Below are 18,152 nucleotides of genomic sequence, written 5' to 3' on the forward strand. Positions count from 1 at the left end.
AAGCGCTCGCGCTTTCCTGCCTCATGGTGTGGGTCCCTGGTCACTGACGGGTACTTTCGTTAATTTTGAGTGGGCTCCGCCCACTTTGTGTTTTTGGCCCTCTATACAGTAATAATGTTCATTTTTTGCATTACATGCTTATATGCACGGAACATGCAAGAGATGGGGAACGTATTCGTGAGGTACTTAGCGCAAATGAGTGCTTTATATGGGGATGACGACCGCGAAGCGGTCGTCATCTCAATGTAAAGTGCTCGTTTAGTGCGCACTTTTGCACGGGCTTCGCCCGTTTACAACGGTAATGTTCCATTTTCCTACTACTAATTAGTATGCACGGGGCGTGCATGAGTGAAGGAGTGCGTTAGTGAGTGTTTGGAAGTGGGCGAGCGCTTCGCGCTCGATTTCGTGCGCACTACGTGCGCACTTTCGCAGCCGTGCTTCGCACGGCCTTACGAGATTAATAGGCCTCTCGCCAGCTTGTGGCGCTCGGGCCTAATAATAATATTTTTAGCAAAAACAATATAGCCGTTTCCACTATAACAACAAATTATACATCGTTTGAAAGCTCTAAGCCTTCCCGATGCCGCCATGGGGTGGAATCATCATTACGAGCGCTTACGCGCTCGTCACTCCCTATTCCGTCGGGATGCCCCGCCCACTCCCCATAGACTTCCATTGATTTGAGCAGATACAAGCATGGCCCATGCCTGCGGCATGGATTCTCGCGTACGGGACGATGCCAGGAGGGTTTTTGGAGGAATGCAGCGCTTCGCGCTGCTGTTGTCAACAATTAGTGAATGGGCTACGCCCATTCACTAATTGTTGACTATTTCTGTCATAGCAGGAGTAAGTATGCATGATCCATGCCTTCGGCATGGGCTAGTTCACTGTACTTGCCAGGGGCGACGGGGTACCAAACATGCGGGCTGCGCCCGCATGTTTGGTCAGACAGTTGCAACGCTGCCTTCGGCAGCGTTGCGGGAGCAATAGGCCCTCCGCCCTGCTGGGGCTCGGGCCTAAAAATGAACACGCCTCAACAAGACCTGGGTTTGAAGAGGATCTTTGAAGCAACTCGAAGAACTATGTAATTACTAAACTAAGACATACCAGTCTGCTACGGGACCTAGAGCAGCACGATGAACCGCAATCAAATCGCAATCGCAATCTGAGTGGACAAAATGAGCAAATCTTCCTCTACAAACGACAAAATATCCCGTCTAATTCTATAGTTTAGATCTGTGCGCACGTGAAACACACGGGAGGTCATTTGAGTCCAGTTTGTGTCAGATTCACTGTCAGATCTTAGAGATACGGAATCGCTTTTGACACTTCTCTTTAACGCGGCAGGGCAGTGTTCGGTCACCCAAGAATTTCTATACTTTGACTGTACCTCCTGTTTACAACTTCTGACAGAATCCAATTATTAAAACATACATCGCAAATCTAATCTAATCTAATCGCAATTCTTGTTAGAAAAATCACGATAAGATATTTTTCCCAAATGGTGCAGCCGTAGCGGGACCACACTTTGAATATGACATGACTGATGTGATCACCTTTGTTTGGGCGCAAACTAGAGAGTATTAATGTCTGAAATGTAATATGATTCTTCGGTTTTCTTCAATAACTCAAGGGTTTTCTGAAGCACATTACGATATAATAATCATAAATGACCTTCATTTAGTCTAAGAGTCTCAAAAGGATGTTCTAAATGCTTTATAAAAGGTAGATGTTTAAAACTAGCACTTTTCACAATCTGGGCCGAGTCTCCAGGAAGTATGAGGGTTAAAACAGTTATAAGTCTGTTTATGTGTTTGATGTTACAAATGTAACTAACAGTTTTGTAAAACTGTTACACAAAGTTACACAATGTTATAACCTGGTCATTATTATGCCACATGGTTTAATAATAGGCTTAGATTAGTGACTATAACGTCTACAGAAGGTTGTGAGGGACTGAACCGATCGCACTGTGTCTGCACATTATAGCAACTTTGGGCCTTAAGAGGGAGAATGGACTTGTGTGGGTCAGTCTTCTTTTTAGTCCTGGTTTAGTTCTGGTTCAGACCTGGTTTTAGTCTTGTTTTAGTCCTAATTCAGATCTGGGTTTAGCTGGTTCTATAAATACACTCTGAGGCGGTGGTCCCTATGTGGTCCCTACACTCTGAGGCGGGTGGTCCCTACACTCTGAGGCGGTGGTCCCTATGTGGTCCCTACACTCTGAGGCGGTGGTCCCTACACTCTGAGGCGGTGGTCCCTACACTCTGAGGCGGTGGTCCCTACACTCTGAGGCGGTGGTCCCTACACTCTGAGGTGGGTGGTCCCTACACTCTGAGGCGGTGGTCCCTACACTGTGAGGCGGTGGTCCCTATGTGGTCCCTACACTCAGAGGCGGGGGTCCCTACACTCTGAGGCGGGTGGTCCCTACACTCAGAGGCGGGGGTCCCTACACTCTGAGGCGTGTGGTCCCTACACTCTGAGGCGGTGGTCCCTACACTCTGAGGCGGGTGGTCCCTATGTGGTCCCTACACTCAGAGGCGGGGGTCCCTGTGTGGTCCCTACACTCTGAGGCGGTGGTCCCTACACTCTGAGGCGGTGGTCCCTACACCCTGAAGCGGTGGTCCCTATGTGGTCCCTACACTCTGGGGCGGGGGTCCCTATGTGGTCCCTACACTCTGAGGCGGTGGTCCCTACACTCTGAGGCTGGGTTGTCCCTACAGTCTGGGGCGGTGGTCCCTATGTGGTCCCTACACTCTGAGGCGGTGGTCCCTACACTCTGAGGCGGTGGTCCCTATGTGGTCCCTACACTCTGAGGCGGTGGTCCCTACACTCTGAGGCGGTGGTCCCTATGTGGTCCCTACACTCTGAGGCGGTGGTCCCTACACTCAGAGGCGGGGGTCCCTACACTCTGAGGCGTGTGGTCCCTACACTCTGAGGCGGTGGTCCCTACACTCTGAGGCGGGTGGTCCCTATGTGGTCCCTACACTCAGAGGCGGGGGTCCCTGTGTGGTCCCTACACTCTGAGGCGGTGGTCCCTACACTCTGAGGCGGTGGTCCCTACACCCTGAAGCGGTGGTCCCTATGTGGTCCCTACACTCTGGGGCGGGGGTCCCTATGTGGTCCCTACACTCTGAGGCGGTGGTCCCTACACTCTGAGGCTGGGTTGTCCCTACAGTCTGGGGCGGGGGTCCCTATGTGGTCCCTACACTCTGAGGCGGTGGTCCCTACACTCTGAGGCTGGGTTGTCCCTACAGTCTGGGGCGGTGGTCCCTATGTGGTCCCTACACTCTGAGGCGGTGGTCCCTACACTCTGAGGCGGTGGTCCCTATGTGGTCCCTACACTCTGAGGCGGTGGTCCCTACACTCTGAGGCGGTGGTCCCTATGTGGTCCCTACACTCTGAGGCGGTGGTCCCTACACTCAGAGGCGGGGGGCCCCTACGCTCTTACCCAGGCCGGCAGCTCTCTCTTCAGCCCGGTCACTCGGGGGCCCATGACGTCGTCCTCGTCGTCCCGCAGCCGGATGGCGGAGCGGAGCCGCGCCTCCTTCGCTTCCCGGGCGTGTTTCCAGCCCGTGTAGACCATCATGCCGCACACCAGCAGACTCGTGCTCACCCGGTAGTACCCGGCCAGGTACACGGGCAGCAGGGCCCCCAGGCACTTCCCGAACGTCCACAGCACCGCCACTGCGCTGATGCCCCTCGGCGCCTCCGCGACGCTCAGCACGCGCGTCTCCGCCTCGCCCGCGCGCGGACACGTCTCCCGGACGCTCCCGTCGTCCTCCGGCTCCGGTTTGTCGGACTTCTCCATTGTTTTTTTTATTTTTTTATAACGCGACAATTTAAAACGGTCTCAACTTTTTCAAGCGACGGAGTTCAGATTGGAGCGCTCGTTGTCATGACCACGCCGTGACGAAGCGGCCGCGCGCGCGTGGACGTGGCGCTGCGGTGTCGTTAAACGCGACGGGACGGTGATGGTTCTGCAGCTGTCGGAGAGGAAGAAGGCTCCAGCAGCAGTGCCCTCGAGCCCGTCCCGTTATGTGCACGAGAACACGCCCCCTGGAACCTCACACCGTCCCCTTTAATGTGAGCTGCTTTAAAGGGGACATACCGGGATTTTTAAAAAAGTACGTCGACGTCATAAGCAGATCATTATTATACATTTTGCTCGTTGTGCAGCGTAACATTGATCTTGGAGGAGAAACGGAGGAGGGACAGAAGCGATTCACTGACTTCCTGTTCAAAACTGCGGAAAACTGAGAAGCCCCGCCTCCTCGCTCTGGGCCAACCGACTGAGGTTTTTATTTTGGAGGAATTTGATGTTTTAGGACCCGAAACGCATCGCTCAGAGGTGTTTATTTTCCGCAGAATCACGACTGAGTGTTGGGGGATTTGGGCGGGGATAGGGGGTAGGTGAAAACAGGGATTTCAAGACTTTATCGTCAGTTGCAGGACATTTCAAATTACTCAAACATGTAAAAAATCAGTAAAAACACAACTTTGAGCGAATGGTCAGGAAATGCTGTTGTAATGAGGTTCAACGTTGAATTTATGTTATTTTGTCATAATTTGTCTCATTTAAACAGATGAAAAAAACCACAATCACTAGAATTATCTTTATTTTAGTCACGCTGTGGTCGAGCGTGAGAAGATACGAGAGTTTCAACAATGCAGTATCTTTATTCTTGTCAAATGAAGCGGTCGCACACGTGTTTAAGCAAACGGCGAGTCCGTGTTTTCTTGCCACGCGGATACGACCGCGCGGCAGAATAAATACACGCTCACGCAAAGCGACTCCGCCCAAGATCCGAGCAAACAACCGAACCGTCGATTACAGAGCGTGAGAGAGAGAATTAATAACTGTCATTTATGTGTAATTTATGTGTAATGTCAAGTCTGCACCTTTTTGACGCCGTCTAAATTGTGTTTGAGGACTAAACGCAACAATAAACTAGACCAGGACTAAACCTCAACCAGACAAGGACTAAACCAGGTCCAAACCAGGACTACACCGGGGCTAAACAAGGACTAAACCAGGAACCAGGGCTAAACCAGGTCTAAACCTGGTCTAAACCAGGACTAAACCAGGTCTAAACCAGGTCTAAACCAGGTCTAAACCAGGTCCACGTCAGGATTAAAAACGGGTTTATTTTAGAGTCACATAACGACCCAAGTAGTATTTTGATTGGTTCATATGTGATTAACTCCTGTGTCGTCCTGAGTGCACACAAACATCCCGTTCCTCCCTCCCCCCTGTCCCCGCCCACTTCGCTGCAATTAATAAAGTTATTTGATTTGAACACATTTCTACTTTTTATTGAACATATAAACAAACACAAGAAGAAAACATGGGCACAGAGATAAACTGTAGACATCCAGCAAATAATAAAGCAAAAAACAAGAAACTCATGGCACACGAAACCCAAAGAAAACATCAGATTTGAACACATTTCTTACAGTGTTACTTTAAATCTACAGTCAGAAGTGATACAGTGGTCGCTACAGTGAGTTCACGTTTGTCACAGGTTCTAAACTCTTTTCTCTCCATCGTAAAGAATAAAAGACACAAGACAGATTTGAGATGGAGTCTTTTATTTTGGCGACGAACAACAAAACGACGGTTGAACGACACAAACTCGACTGCACCACAAACGCTTCAGTATGTGTCGTTTGTAGTCACCGTGACAACACCGCGGTGAACAGGCAGAAAACGCTCTGCTGCCGCCCTCTACTGGCCGAACACGTGAAGTAGCTTTTCAATGATCCAAAGAAACTCCAGGTTCTGAACATCTAAAAAGGATTAAACGGGCTGTACAAATTCATATTGGAATATTATAACAAATTAAAACAAACAGTTTATAGTTATTGCTTTCACGGATGAAGCGGCCTCAGTGTGGCAGAGTGGTTATCCTCATGCTCTGGCTGGCGATGGGGTAGGACACCATGGGCGTGGTGGCGTGGCTCATGGTGATCACGGGCAGCGCCTGCGTCATGGACACGGCGACCGGCGCGATGGACACGGCCACCGGCGCCATGGACACGGGGGGGGCCATGCCCTGCGCGATGGTCTGCGCCAGCGCCGCCGACATGGGCGTGATCTCCGGGTTCATGTGGGGCGGCGGCGCGGAGGGCGGGGCCGCGTTGCTGGGCTGGGCCGTGGGGGCGCCCGTCGACACCACCAGGTCCTGTTGCGTGACGACGCGCGGCTGGAGCCCGGCGCTGCTCAGCGTGGTGTGCGTCTGGGCGATGCTGTGGTTGTAGGAGCTGACGGCGCCGATGGGGGGCAGGTTCAGCTCGGACGCCCCGGCGGTGGACGACAGCGTCATGACTTTGGCCTGACTCCGGAACTGAGCGTTCTGGTCCAGGAGGACTTCGTTTGTGGCGATGAGGTTTGAGACCTGAGGAGAAGAACGCACAATGTTTAGAGGGTGATTATTATTTATTATTATTATTGGTCCATTTGAGCTTTACTCGTGTTGTTGTTGGCCTCCAAACTGGCCCTTGTTCCTCTGCTTTGGAGCTTTAGAGCACCCCCTACAGGACGGACGACTCTTGAACTAAAACGTATATTTTAAATCTATATTTTGCAAAAAAAAAATATAGGAAAATTATATTCCAGAATAGCTCATTTTTAAGTTTATAATGTCACTTCCTGTTTGTAATTGATGACATCACAGAAGGAAATTACCCAGCAAACACTGGGCCAAAACTCATCTAATGTCACTATTTTTTTGTAAAAATATATGAGCACGACTGTATTTTGTTGAATTAATGTTTAGAGTCCAAAAAGTTGTTTCTTTTGTGTAAATTCTGCATAAACTTTGACTGGACTGTCATTTTCTACCCACGTTTTCTTCACACATACCTGCTCGATTGGTGTAAAACTATAATGTATATATATGTACAACAGGTATAAATACACCAATTTAGTAAATAGGATCACTCAATCTTTGTCATAATCTGTCAGGCTTTTAATAACTTTTTAACCTTTAAGAAACTGTAGTTGTTCAATGTACTTGATATTTCTAAAACATCACTATTTTATTGGATTACTTTTTAAATGTCTAGTGCTCTACAGTATTTACAGTATTTACAAATATGTACACAGTAAATTCTACAACTCTAAGCACAATATTCTGTAGATTTTCCCTTTTCTCACGCATTTATTCAATTACAGATGTTTTTATTTCTTACAGTGAGCATGCTCGCCTCTCCACAGACCTGACATGTACCTCACACATCCCTCGCTTCTAAAGGTGGTGCTGCTCTCTGTTATTCACCTGTTTCTTGAGCTCCTCCACCCTCTTCCTCAGCAGAGCGTTCTCCTCCTCCAGGAACCTGTACTCCAGTGGGCGTGGCTGCAGCGGCGCCTGAACCCCGAGGTCGTAGTGAGCGCCGCCGCCGCCGTCCAGCCTCAGCCCGTCCAGCCGCCGCCTCTTGATCTGCAGCGTGCCGTGGTCCATCGACGCTTCCAGCGACCCGGCGTCGTACTGGCCGCTCTCCATCATGGGCTCGTACACGGAGGTCCGGTCGTATCGCCGTTGCCCCGACGACCCCAGCGACAGGCAGCCGCTCACGCCCCCCCCGCTGACGCCCACCCCCGCGATGCCCGGGTCCCTGCACCCGCCCATGCTCGCGCACCCCATCCCCATCATGTTATTGGAACTTCCACCGACCAGCCCCTGCATGCCGCCGTACGTTCCGGCCCCGTACGTTCCGGCCCCGTACGTTCCGGCCCCGTACGTTCCGGCCCCGTACGTTCCGGCTCCGTACGTTCCGGCTCCGTACGTTCCGGCTCCGTACGTCCCGCCCCCGACCACGCCCATGCCGCCCACGCCGTTCCCCATCATGCCGGGGGCGGGCCCGATGGCGCCGCTCGTCTCGTACTCGAAGTCCTTCTTGACGTGGCGGAACTTGCACTTGTTGCCCCGCTGGCACTCGCCCTTCAGGAAGTCCCGGCAGATGGGGACCTCGGCGCGGCTGTGGGGGAGGTCCATGGGCGACAGGCCGAGCCGCGCCGCCACTTTGCCCCGCAGCCTCGGCGGCAGCTCCCCAGTCTTCTTGTAGTAATCCTCGTCGTCCTTGGAGCCGTGCACGAAGCGGCAGTTGACGCGCAGGCATTCCTTGTTCTGGTTGTCGTGGCAGAAGATGAACTCGTTCTTCTGGACCCCCAGATCCGGGACGTTGTTGATTTCCGGGTGCCGGAACCGACAGCGCTTGCCCCGTTTGCACACGTTCCTCACAAAGTCCCTGCAGACGCCGTCATGGCTCTGGCCGGCCCCCTGGCCTCGGCCCTCTCCGTTGCTGCAGCCGTTGCCCAGCGCCCCAGTACCCCCCATCCCCCCGGAGGCTGCGCCTGCTCCGGACCCCCCTGCCCCAGACACAGAGCCCCCCTCGTCGCCCAGAGTCGCCCCGCCGCCGCCTGACAGATACGAGCTGTCCCGGTCAGGCATAGCGCTCCGACCAGAATCGGGGAAGATCCGCCCTCATTGGGAGGCGTGGGCGGAGCCTAAAGGGAAGACATGATGTACAGCGTTTATTTGAAATGAAAAAGAGATGAAGGTCACAAGAAGTATTGCAGTAGAACGCCAAGAAAGCAAACGACATACTGGGATACTTTGCCCCACTGCACTGACGAAATACTGTTAAAAATACTAAAGTGGAAGTTGTGGTAAGAGGAAAAAGTATATTGACAAACCACTGCTCATGTACGTGCAACTGTGGGAAGTAAATTAAAGTTAATGTAATGATTTAGCCTAAGGACATGACATGAAAAAATGCACAAAATCTGGTATTTTCTAATGACACAAAAGAGAGAAAATCTATTTTGTATCTGAAGGAACAAAGGGGAAAGATTTAACCAAAACATTTACTTCAAACTAAACATTAGTCAAGTACGAGTAAAAGCATGATATCTGGAGACTAATCAAAGAGATACTTTTAATATGATTAATATTGTGCTTTAATATATATCCTTCATATTATTATTTTATTATTGTCCTTTAAATTATTATTATTGTCATCCTTTTAAATTATTACTGCCCTTTGTTATTATTATCCATTAGTATTATTGTTGACTTTTTTTTATTGACCTTTTTAGTTATTATTACCCTTTACTATTACTGTCCTTTAGTATTAGTCTTTTTTGATTATTATCCTTTATTATTTTATTATTATGTTCTATTTTCTCCAAGTATTTTACTAAACATTTGTACTTGTAGAAGGTTCTTCGGTTCATCTGCTGATCTGATGAAATGTGATTTATTTATCAGAATGTGAATAACTGAGACCTTTATGAACCTTTAAGAACTATAAAACTGAATGCCGCGTTTCCATTCGTTAGCTTTAGATGCTAACTACAGCTAGCTTCAGTGGCTAACTACAGCTAACAGCGCGAAATGGACAGATGTAAAGAAAAGCACGTGATCCAAAGCCTCTTTCGGAGACAAATGCGTTTATCCTTTTATCAATCTGCAAAATAAAAGTATAAACGCGAGATTATAACGAGGGACGGACCCTCGCGGCACGTGAAGCTCGTGGGGCAGATTAGCACCGAGCTAGCGACCCGACGCCGAAGCTAATGCTAAATGCTAACGTTACTCACCGAGTTCAAGCAGCGGGATAAAACAGCGCAGTTTGAGGGGGAAAAAAAATCACAAAATGTCCTCAACACGAGTCCGTACAAAAGACACAAGTAAAAGTACAAATGAGACAGGTGAAAGTACAAAAGTAAACACTATTAAGAGGTTCGTTTCAAGGCCCGGGAGCTGTTTGTTGTCATCACGCTTTCCTTTGTCCGGAAGGTGCTGCCGCGTCACACCGCCATCTAGCGGTCAAACCGGAAGTGTGGAAAACAGAGTTTTTTAATTGAGTTTGTGCGACTGTTTATTTGTCTTGACCTTTGACACTGGATTCACTCTAAAGGGATTAATTTTATCCATGAATGATATTTTGTTTGGCACTTTCATCGATGACAGTCTTAATGGAAATGGTATTAATAATATTACTCTGTTAACAAAACATTACATACATATTTTTGTTTTAAATACCGTTTTTTTTTATATGCATCCCAAATGTTATTCGTTAAGAGTTAAAAGTCATAAATCTCTCTCCTCGGTCAAATCCAAAACTGCAATTTTTATTGTACTGTGATTGAACATATTTGTACTGTCCCTATTTGGTTTGTAATTGAGTGTCATAAAGCAGACACTATATATAAATAAGATAAGATAAGATAAGATATTCCTTTATTGTCCCACATGGGGAAATTTCATTGTTGCAACGCAGGTAGATACAGAAGAAAAGAACAGATCACTTATAGGAAGTTTGAAAAAACACTTTCAGTAGAAGATCTCCTATAAACAAAAACTCCCATAGACAAAACCCAACAAGGGATGGAGGGGAAAAAATAATAAAGATAAAAATAAATAAATAAATACATAAATACCATTGCATGTGATCACGACAGTAATTGCACATAAATATGTGTCACGACGGCACATGGATTGCAGATGAATTTCACAGTAATTGCACATGAATCACGACAGATATAAGACAGATATATATATATATATATATATATATATATATATATATATATATATATATATATATGTGTGGGGGTCCCCCAGGGCACTGTCCTTGCGCCCTTTCTCTTCACCCTTTACACTGCAGACTTCAGACATGACACGGACAGCTGTGTCCTGCAGAAGTTCTCTGATGACTCTGCCATCGTCGGACTCATCACGGACGACGATGACGAGGAGTACAGAGGACTGGAGCAGGAATTTGTGGACTGGTGTCAGCGGAACCACCTCCTCATCAACGCGGGGAAGACCAAGGAGATGGTGGTGGATTTCCGCAGACGCCACCCCACTGCCCCCTCACCAGTGAACATCCAGGGACGGGACATTGAGAGAGTGGACTCATACAAGTACCTGGGTGTTCAGCTGAACCACAAACTGGACTGGACTCATAACACAGACGCACTGTACAGGAAGAGCCAGAGTCGGCTCTACCTCCTGAGGAGACTCAGGTCTTTTGGAGTGACAGGGCCACTCCTGAAGACCTTCTACGACTCTGTGGTGGCATCAGCCCTCCTGTACGGTGTGGCCTGCAGGAGCAGCAGCATCACAGAGAGGGAGAGGAAGAGGCTGGACAGAGTCATCAAGATGTCCAGCTCCGTCCTGGGCTGCGCTCTGGACTCGGTGCAGGAGGTGGGGGACAGAAGGGTCCTGGCTGGATTCACATCTGTGCTGGACCATGAGTCTCACCCCCTGCAGGACATTCTGTCCACTCTGGAGAGCAGCTTCAGTGAGAGACTGATCCACCCTTGCTGTGGGAGGGAGAGCTTTCGTAGGTCTTTCCTTCCTGCTGCTGTCAGACTTTATAACAAACACTGTTATTACTGAACACTCGCAATACTGACCTAACCTAATACTGATGTGCAATTCTGTCGTATGTGCAATTGCTGTTGGAATTCATGTGAAATTCATGTGCAATCTATGTGCTGTCGTGACACATATTCATGTGCAATTACTGTCGGGATCACATGCAATGGTATTTATTTATTTGTCTATGGGAGTTTTTATCTATTTATAGGAGATCTTCTACTGAAAGTGTTTTTCAGACTTCCTATAAATGATCTGTTCTTCTGTATCTACCTCTGTATCTACCTGCGTTGCACCAATGAAATTTCCCCATGTGGGACAATAAAGGAATATCTTATCTTATCTTATCTTATCTTATCTTAACATCCTCCTCATCCTGGGCACATTCTTCAACACACCCCAACTCTATAACTAAACTACATTACACAACTTCAGCTTAAACAAACTGTACTGGAGTACTGGAGCTAAAGAGACTTTAAAGATTGAAGTCTAAAGAATATTCTTTATTCGGACTCAAATAAAATGGATCTTAAAATTACCTGTTGTTCCAAATTTTTTCCAATATTTTTTCCACATATTTCTGTGTTTGAGCTTAATGTGTTTATTATTTTTTTCTTCATCTCTCCACTCTGAATTGATCCTTTTTCCCCACACAAAAAACACAACGCATCAAAGATTTGTACAAAGTGTCTGGATATGGATCACATAAACCGGTTAAACTTGAAATTAAAACAAATAAGCCTCCTGGAAAAAGACTGTTTGTGAGACTGTTTGCGCCTCTGCGTTTGCACCGCGGACGTGAAAATGGACATGCGCGCGTTTCTTCAGCTCTTTCTGTCTTTTGCTTTTGCTTCTGGACCCGTCAGTGCCAAAGGAAACTACTACGATGCCCTGGCCCTGGGGCCCGGGGCCACGCGGGGCCAGATAAAGAAGGCTTTCCGCAGTTTGGCCCTGAAGTTTCACCCGGATAAGAACAAGAGCGCGCTGGCGGAGATGCGCTTCAGGGAGATCGCAGAAGGTCTGACTTTAGATTACTGTGTTTAAGGTGCATTTCATTTTGCACGTTTCTGCCGAATGTCAGACCATTTCAAGAGTCTAAATGTGCTCGTGTGGTGGGAGGGCGGGAGATATGGACAAAATGAATATCTCAATGTTGTTGCGCATCAGATGATTTTTCGAACAATGTGCTAAAATTATTAAAAGGATCTTGTAAATGTCTTTGTTGAGGCTCAATGATGGAGATTGGAGATCTTTTCTATCTATGTCATTTGAATTGTTTTGATAATAGATGATATACTTGATTTACACATTTAAAAAAAGGAAAGATACATTTTCTAAAAAACGTAAGACAAACATGTCGGTGTAATTCCTCATTCGTCCAGGAGGGTCTCAAAAAGATTCAGTTTTAGTCACCGACTCAAAGAAAAACAAAACGTTTCGACTCTCAAAAAGGGACAACAGGGAAACAGAACCAAGAAAAAATTATGTCGGAAAAATTCATAGAACACAATTCCTGTTTATTTTACCAGTTCGTCGTAAGGCAGAGCGTCTCAAAGTGTGGAGATGTTTGGAGAAATGTGCGCTCATTCACTGAAAAATAATGGTAATAAAAAAGAAAAAAGTTTGAGAAGCTCTGCCCTAAGATCAAGATGCTGACACAAAAACAGAGCAATGTAGTTTACTCCAATGTAGTGAAGAAAGTTGTAAAGAGCGCCACATAGTGAGACTAAAGAGCCACTGCACAAGAGGCTTTATCAGCACAGAAGACACTGGAGTTCAGGACCACAGAGCGCCGTGCATCTCCATCTTAAAGACACAAACCACTCTATCAAAGTGAGGAGAAGATTCTGAGCGGGAGAAAAGATGATTTGAAACAACTGAATCTTTTTCTACAACAATCATGAAACACAGAACAAGACCAGAGAGCGACAAACAAAATGAACACAGATAAATGCTCTAATTATTGCAATTTCCGATGTTTCTTCCACCTCTAAGTTGAATTTTTTCCATTGTCAGAGGTGAGAGGCCAAGTAGTGCGCATTACTTAATTAAAAGTAAAAGTACTTCTCAAGAAAGACGAACTTGAGCAACTGTTTGATTTGTCCTTTTGAAGTTGATGTAATCAGACATAGCAACAATTTTTTCCAAAACAACATTTGAAAACTCTTTAATATCTGTACGTCACGAACCACAAATATTTTCATACATCGCGTTTGTCACTTTCAGACACAGACGAGCGAGAGCTGTTTAAATACTCAAGTGCAGTGAAAGTATGCGCTCCAAGAAGTACAATTATTCTCTAAATGGTACCATTAATTTAAGGTGGACAGTGTGACACATTATCAACCACATAAAGACAAATTATAAAAATATGATTGACTGGCGAGTTAGAGAATATATATTTCCAAACAAAATGTATTTTTTGAGTTGATAATGGCTCTGTCTTTGTTACATCCTCTTGTGCATGTTTTTAGTATGCATTGTTATAGTACTAAGTATTACTGAAGTGAATAGTGTGATCTTTAAAGTCAGTTTTTGTCTCTCTGTCGCCCCCTGCAGCCTACAAAGTTCTGTCCAGCTCGGAGGAGAGGAAGCTGTATGACCTCCTGGGACACGAGGCCTATGTGTCCGGCGGCCCTCACGGGGGCCATTCTTTCCATCAGGAGGCCGATTCTTTCGACTTTGATGAAGATTATTTCGACTTTGACGAGGATTCTTTCGACTTTGAGGAGGATTTGTGGACTTTTCCTGACGACGACGTTTTCGATCATCACACTTTCCATGGTCAAGAGTTTACTTTTGAAGAAGAGGCCTTCTTTTGAAGTGGCACTGTGTAATATTGAGGAGAATCTTTGATATATTTGCAGTTCCTCTAAATAAATAAATACATGTATTTTGGGAGAATCAAATACACGTCTTTTGGCAGTATTTATTCAATGCATAAATATATCGTGCTCGTAAATTATTATATTTTATTTTTTGTTCTGAAGTTGAGTAGTTTTTTTTTGTGCCACTAGATGTCGCACTAAGCCTCATTAAGTCCAGCTCATCTGGTGTCCAGCGGCCAATAGGAACACTCCAGTGAGGAGGCGTGTCCTCCATAGCCCTGGGCTCCTTGTATGATAATGAGGGATCCACCCATACCACCTGTGGGCCTCGGGATCAGTAGATTCAGGTTTAAACCTCAGAAGAGACAGCGTAAACACTGAAACTACAACTAGTGTAGAAAAAAAGATAAGTTTTTCCTCCCCCAAAAAGTCCCTCCCTCACATGTGACCGCTCTCTCACTCCTGCCCCTCCCTCACCTGTGACCGCTCTCTCACTCCTGCCCCTCCCTCACCTGTGACCGCTCTCTCACTCCTGCCCCTCCCTCACCTGTGACCGCTCTCTCACTCCTGCCCCTCCCTCACCTGTGACCGCTCTCTCACTCCTGCCCCTCCCTCATCTGTGACCGCTCTCTCACTCCTGCCCCTCCCTCACATGTGACCGCTCTCTCACTCCTGCCCCTCCCTCACCTGTGACCGCTCTCTCACTCCTGCCCCTCCCTCACCTGTGACCGCTCTCTCACTCCTGCCCCTCCCTCACCTGTGACCGCTCTCTCTCTCCTGCCCCTCCCTCACCTGTGACCGCTCTCTCACTCCTGCCCCTCCCTCACATGTGACCGCCCTCTCACTCCTGCCCCTCCCTCACCTGTGACCGCTCTCTCACTCCTGCCCCTCCCTCACATGTGACCGCCCTCTCACTCCTGCCCCTCCCTCACCTGTGACCGCTCTCTCACTCCTGCCCCTCCCTCACCTGTGACCGCTCTCTCGCTCCTGCCCCTCCCTCACATGTGACCGCTCTCTCACTCCTGCCCCTCCCTCACCTGTGACCGCTCTCTCACTCCTGCCCCTCCCTCATCTGTGACCGCTCTCTCACTCCTGCCCCTCCCTCACCTGTGACCGCTCTCTCACTCCTGCCCCTCCCTCACCTGTGACCGCTCTCTCACTCCTGCCCCTCCCTCACCTGTGACAGCCCTCTCACTCCTGCCCCTCCCTCACATGTGACCGCTCTCTCACTCCTGCCCCTCCCTCACCTGTGACCGCTCTCTCACTCCTGCCCCTCCCTCACCTGTGACCGCTCTCTCACTCCTGCCCCTCCCTCACCTGTGACCGCTCTCTCACTCCTGCCCCTCCCTCACATGTGACCGCTCTCTCACTCCTGCCCCTCCCTCACCTGTGACCGCTCTCTCACTCCTGCCCCTCCCTCACCTGTGACCGCTCTCTCACTCCTGCCCCTCCCTCACCTGTGACCGCTCTCTCACTCCTGCCCCTCCCTCACCTGTGACAGCCCTCTCACTCCTGCCCCTCCCTCACATGTGACCGCTCTCTCACTCCTGCCCCTCCCTCACCTGTGACCGCTCTCTCACTCCTGCCCCTCCCTCACCTGTGACCGCTCTCTCACTCCTGCCCCTCCCTCACCTGTGACCGCTCTCTCACTCCTGCCCCTCCCTCACATGTGACCGCTCTCTCACTCCTGCCCCTCCCTCACCTGTGACCGCTCTCTCACTCCTGCCCCTCCCTCACCTGTGACCGCTCTCTCACTCCTGCCCCTCCCTCACCTGTGACCGCTCTCTCACTCCTGCCCCTCCCTCACCTGTGACCGCTCTCTCACTCCTGCCCCTCCCTCACCTGTGACCGCTCTCTCACTCCTGCCCCTCCCTCACCTGTGACCGCTCTCTCACTCCTGCCCCTCCCTCACATGTGACCGCTCTCACTCCTGCCCCTCCCTCACATGTGACCGCTCTCTCACTCCTGCCCCTCCCTCACCTGTGACCGCTCTCTCACTCCTGCCCCTCCCTCACCTGTGACCGCTCTCTCACTCCTGCCCCTCCCTCACCTGTGACCGCTCTCTCACTCCTGCCCCTCCCTCACCTGTGACAGCCCTCTCACTCCTGCCCCTCCCTCACATGTGACCGCTCTCTCACTCCTGCCCCTCCCTCACCTGTGACCGCTCTCTCACTCCTGCCCCTCCCTCACCTGTGACCGCTCTCTCACTCCTGCCCCTCCCTCACCTGTGACCGCTCTCTCACTCCTGCCCCTCCCTCACCTGTGACCGCTCTCTCACTCCTGCCCCTCCCTCACATGTGACCGCTCTCTCACTCCTGCCCCTCCCTCACCTGTGGCTGCTCTCTCACACCTGCCCCTCCCTCACCTGTAGCCGCTCTCTCACACCTGCCCCTCCCTCACCTGTAGCCGCTCTCTCACACCTGCCCCTCCCTCATCTGTGATCGCTCTCTCACTCCTGCCCCTCCCTCACCTGTGACTGCTCTCTCACTCCTGCCCCTCCCTCACCTGTGACCGCTCTCTCACTCCTGCCCCTCCCTCACCTGTGACCGCTCTCTCACTCCTGCCCCTCCCTCACCTGTGACCGCTCTCTCACACCTGCCCCTCCCTCACCTGTAGCCGCTCTCTCACTCCTGCCCCTCCCTCACCTGTGCAAGTTCTTTTTCTCAGTACACTCAGTACACGTGGTATTTGTTGTAGCTTTGTTGTCACAGATAATTACTACTTTCTTTACATCAATAGAACCTATTATTTTCCAGTAGAGCAACCTAGAAATAGGTTGTTCCAGAGGTTTTGTTTTGTTTTTTTATGTTTTTATTTCAGATTTAATCAAAATTTCCGATCGCTCCAAAATAATTCTTTACACCAATGCAACCTAATCATTTTCTGTAGGTCAACCCAACAACCCATAATAATGTCCAAATAATCAATCAAAAAAAGGCTGAAAAACACTTGGTCGTAGTAAGTACTAGTTGTTGTTGTTGTTGTTGTTGTTGTTGTTGTTGTTGTAGTAGTTGTTCTCTTGTTGCTGTTAGAAGTAACTAAACCTCGCATTCATATACACTGTCACATACTCCAGTACTTCTGAAAGTACTCTTGGTGTACTACAGTTTGTGTACTACAGTTGGTGTACTACAGTTGGTGTTCTACTCTTTGTGTACTACAGTTGGTGTACTACAGTTGGTGTACTACAGTTTGTGTACTACAATTGGTGTACTACAGTTGGTGTACTACAGTTTGTGTACTACAATTGGTGTACTACAATTGGTGTACTACAGTTGGTGTACTACAGTTTGTGTACTACAGTTGGTGTACTACTCTTATTGTACTACTCTTGTACTACTCTTGATGTACTACAGTTGGTGTACTACAGTTTGTGTACTACAGTTGGTGTACTACTCTTGGTGTACTACTCTTGGTGTACTACAGTTTGTGTACTACAGTTTGTGTACTACAGTTGGTGTACTGCAGTTGGTGTACTACTCTTGGTGTACTACAGTTGGTGTACTACAGTTGGTGTACTACAGTTTGTGTACTACAGTTTGTGTACTACAGTTTGTGTACTACAGTTGGTGTACTACAGTTTGTGTACTACAGTTGGTGTACCACAGTTTGTGTACTACAGTTGGTGTACTACAGTTGGTGTACTACAGTTTGTGTACTACAGTTGGTGTACTACAGTTGGTGTACTACAGTTTGTGTACTACAGTTTGTGTACTACAGTTTGTGTACTACAGTTTCCTCTGGCTCGGGGCCCATTGTCCGTTTGTGCCGTTTCCTCTCGTGGGCGTTTCCCTCCGAGTTACTGACTAACGCCGGCCTCTCGTTTCCCTGCACCAGCGTTTTTCATCTCAACGGACCAAACGTTTACGACTCTGCCACAGCTCGGAGCCGTGTGCGCCGCGGCTCGGAGGAAATCCTGTGCCGCTTCAGCGAAACT

General features: G+C 48.6%; 2 protein-coding genes across 2 annotated transcripts in view; both read right to left on the reverse strand.

Moving 5' to 3' along the window:
* Nucleotides 1-3,827, reverse strand: part of esyt1b (extended synaptotagmin-like protein 1b) — a 72,362-nt gene extending 68,535 nt beyond the window's left edge. The window contains exon 1 of the mRNA XM_072451501.1: nt 3,449-3,827. Coding sequence (XP_072307602.1) covers nt 3,449-3,808 — 360 coding nt within the window. The 5' untranslated portion in view covers nt 3,809-3,827. The remainder of the gene's footprint in view (nt 1-3,448) is intronic.
* Nucleotides 3,828-5,530: 1,703 nt separating this feature from the next.
* zc3h10 (zinc finger CCCH-type containing 10) lies at nt 5,531-9,722 on the reverse strand. Its single transcript, XM_072451502.1, has 3 exons — nt 9,602-9,722; nt 7,278-8,506; nt 5,531-6,395 (listed from the first exon to the last, which is right to left on the reverse strand). The coding sequence occupies exons 2-3, from the start codon at nt 8,448-8,450 to the stop codon at nt 5,886-5,888; spliced, it is 1,683 nt and encodes a 560-aa protein (XP_072307603.1). The 5' UTR covers nt 8,451-8,506; nt 9,602-9,722; the 3' UTR covers nt 5,531-5,885.
* Between the last annotated feature and the right edge of the window lie 8,430 nt (nt 9,723-18,152).

This window comes from Eucyclogobius newberryi, unplaced genomic scaffold, assembly GCF_026437365.1.
Source record: "Eucyclogobius newberryi isolate DKJ021-1_F unplaced genomic scaffold, fEucNew1.0.hap1 SCAF_19, whole genome shotgun sequence".
Taxonomy (NCBI): Eukaryota; Metazoa; Chordata; class Actinopteri; order Gobiiformes; family Gobiidae; genus Eucyclogobius; species Eucyclogobius newberryi.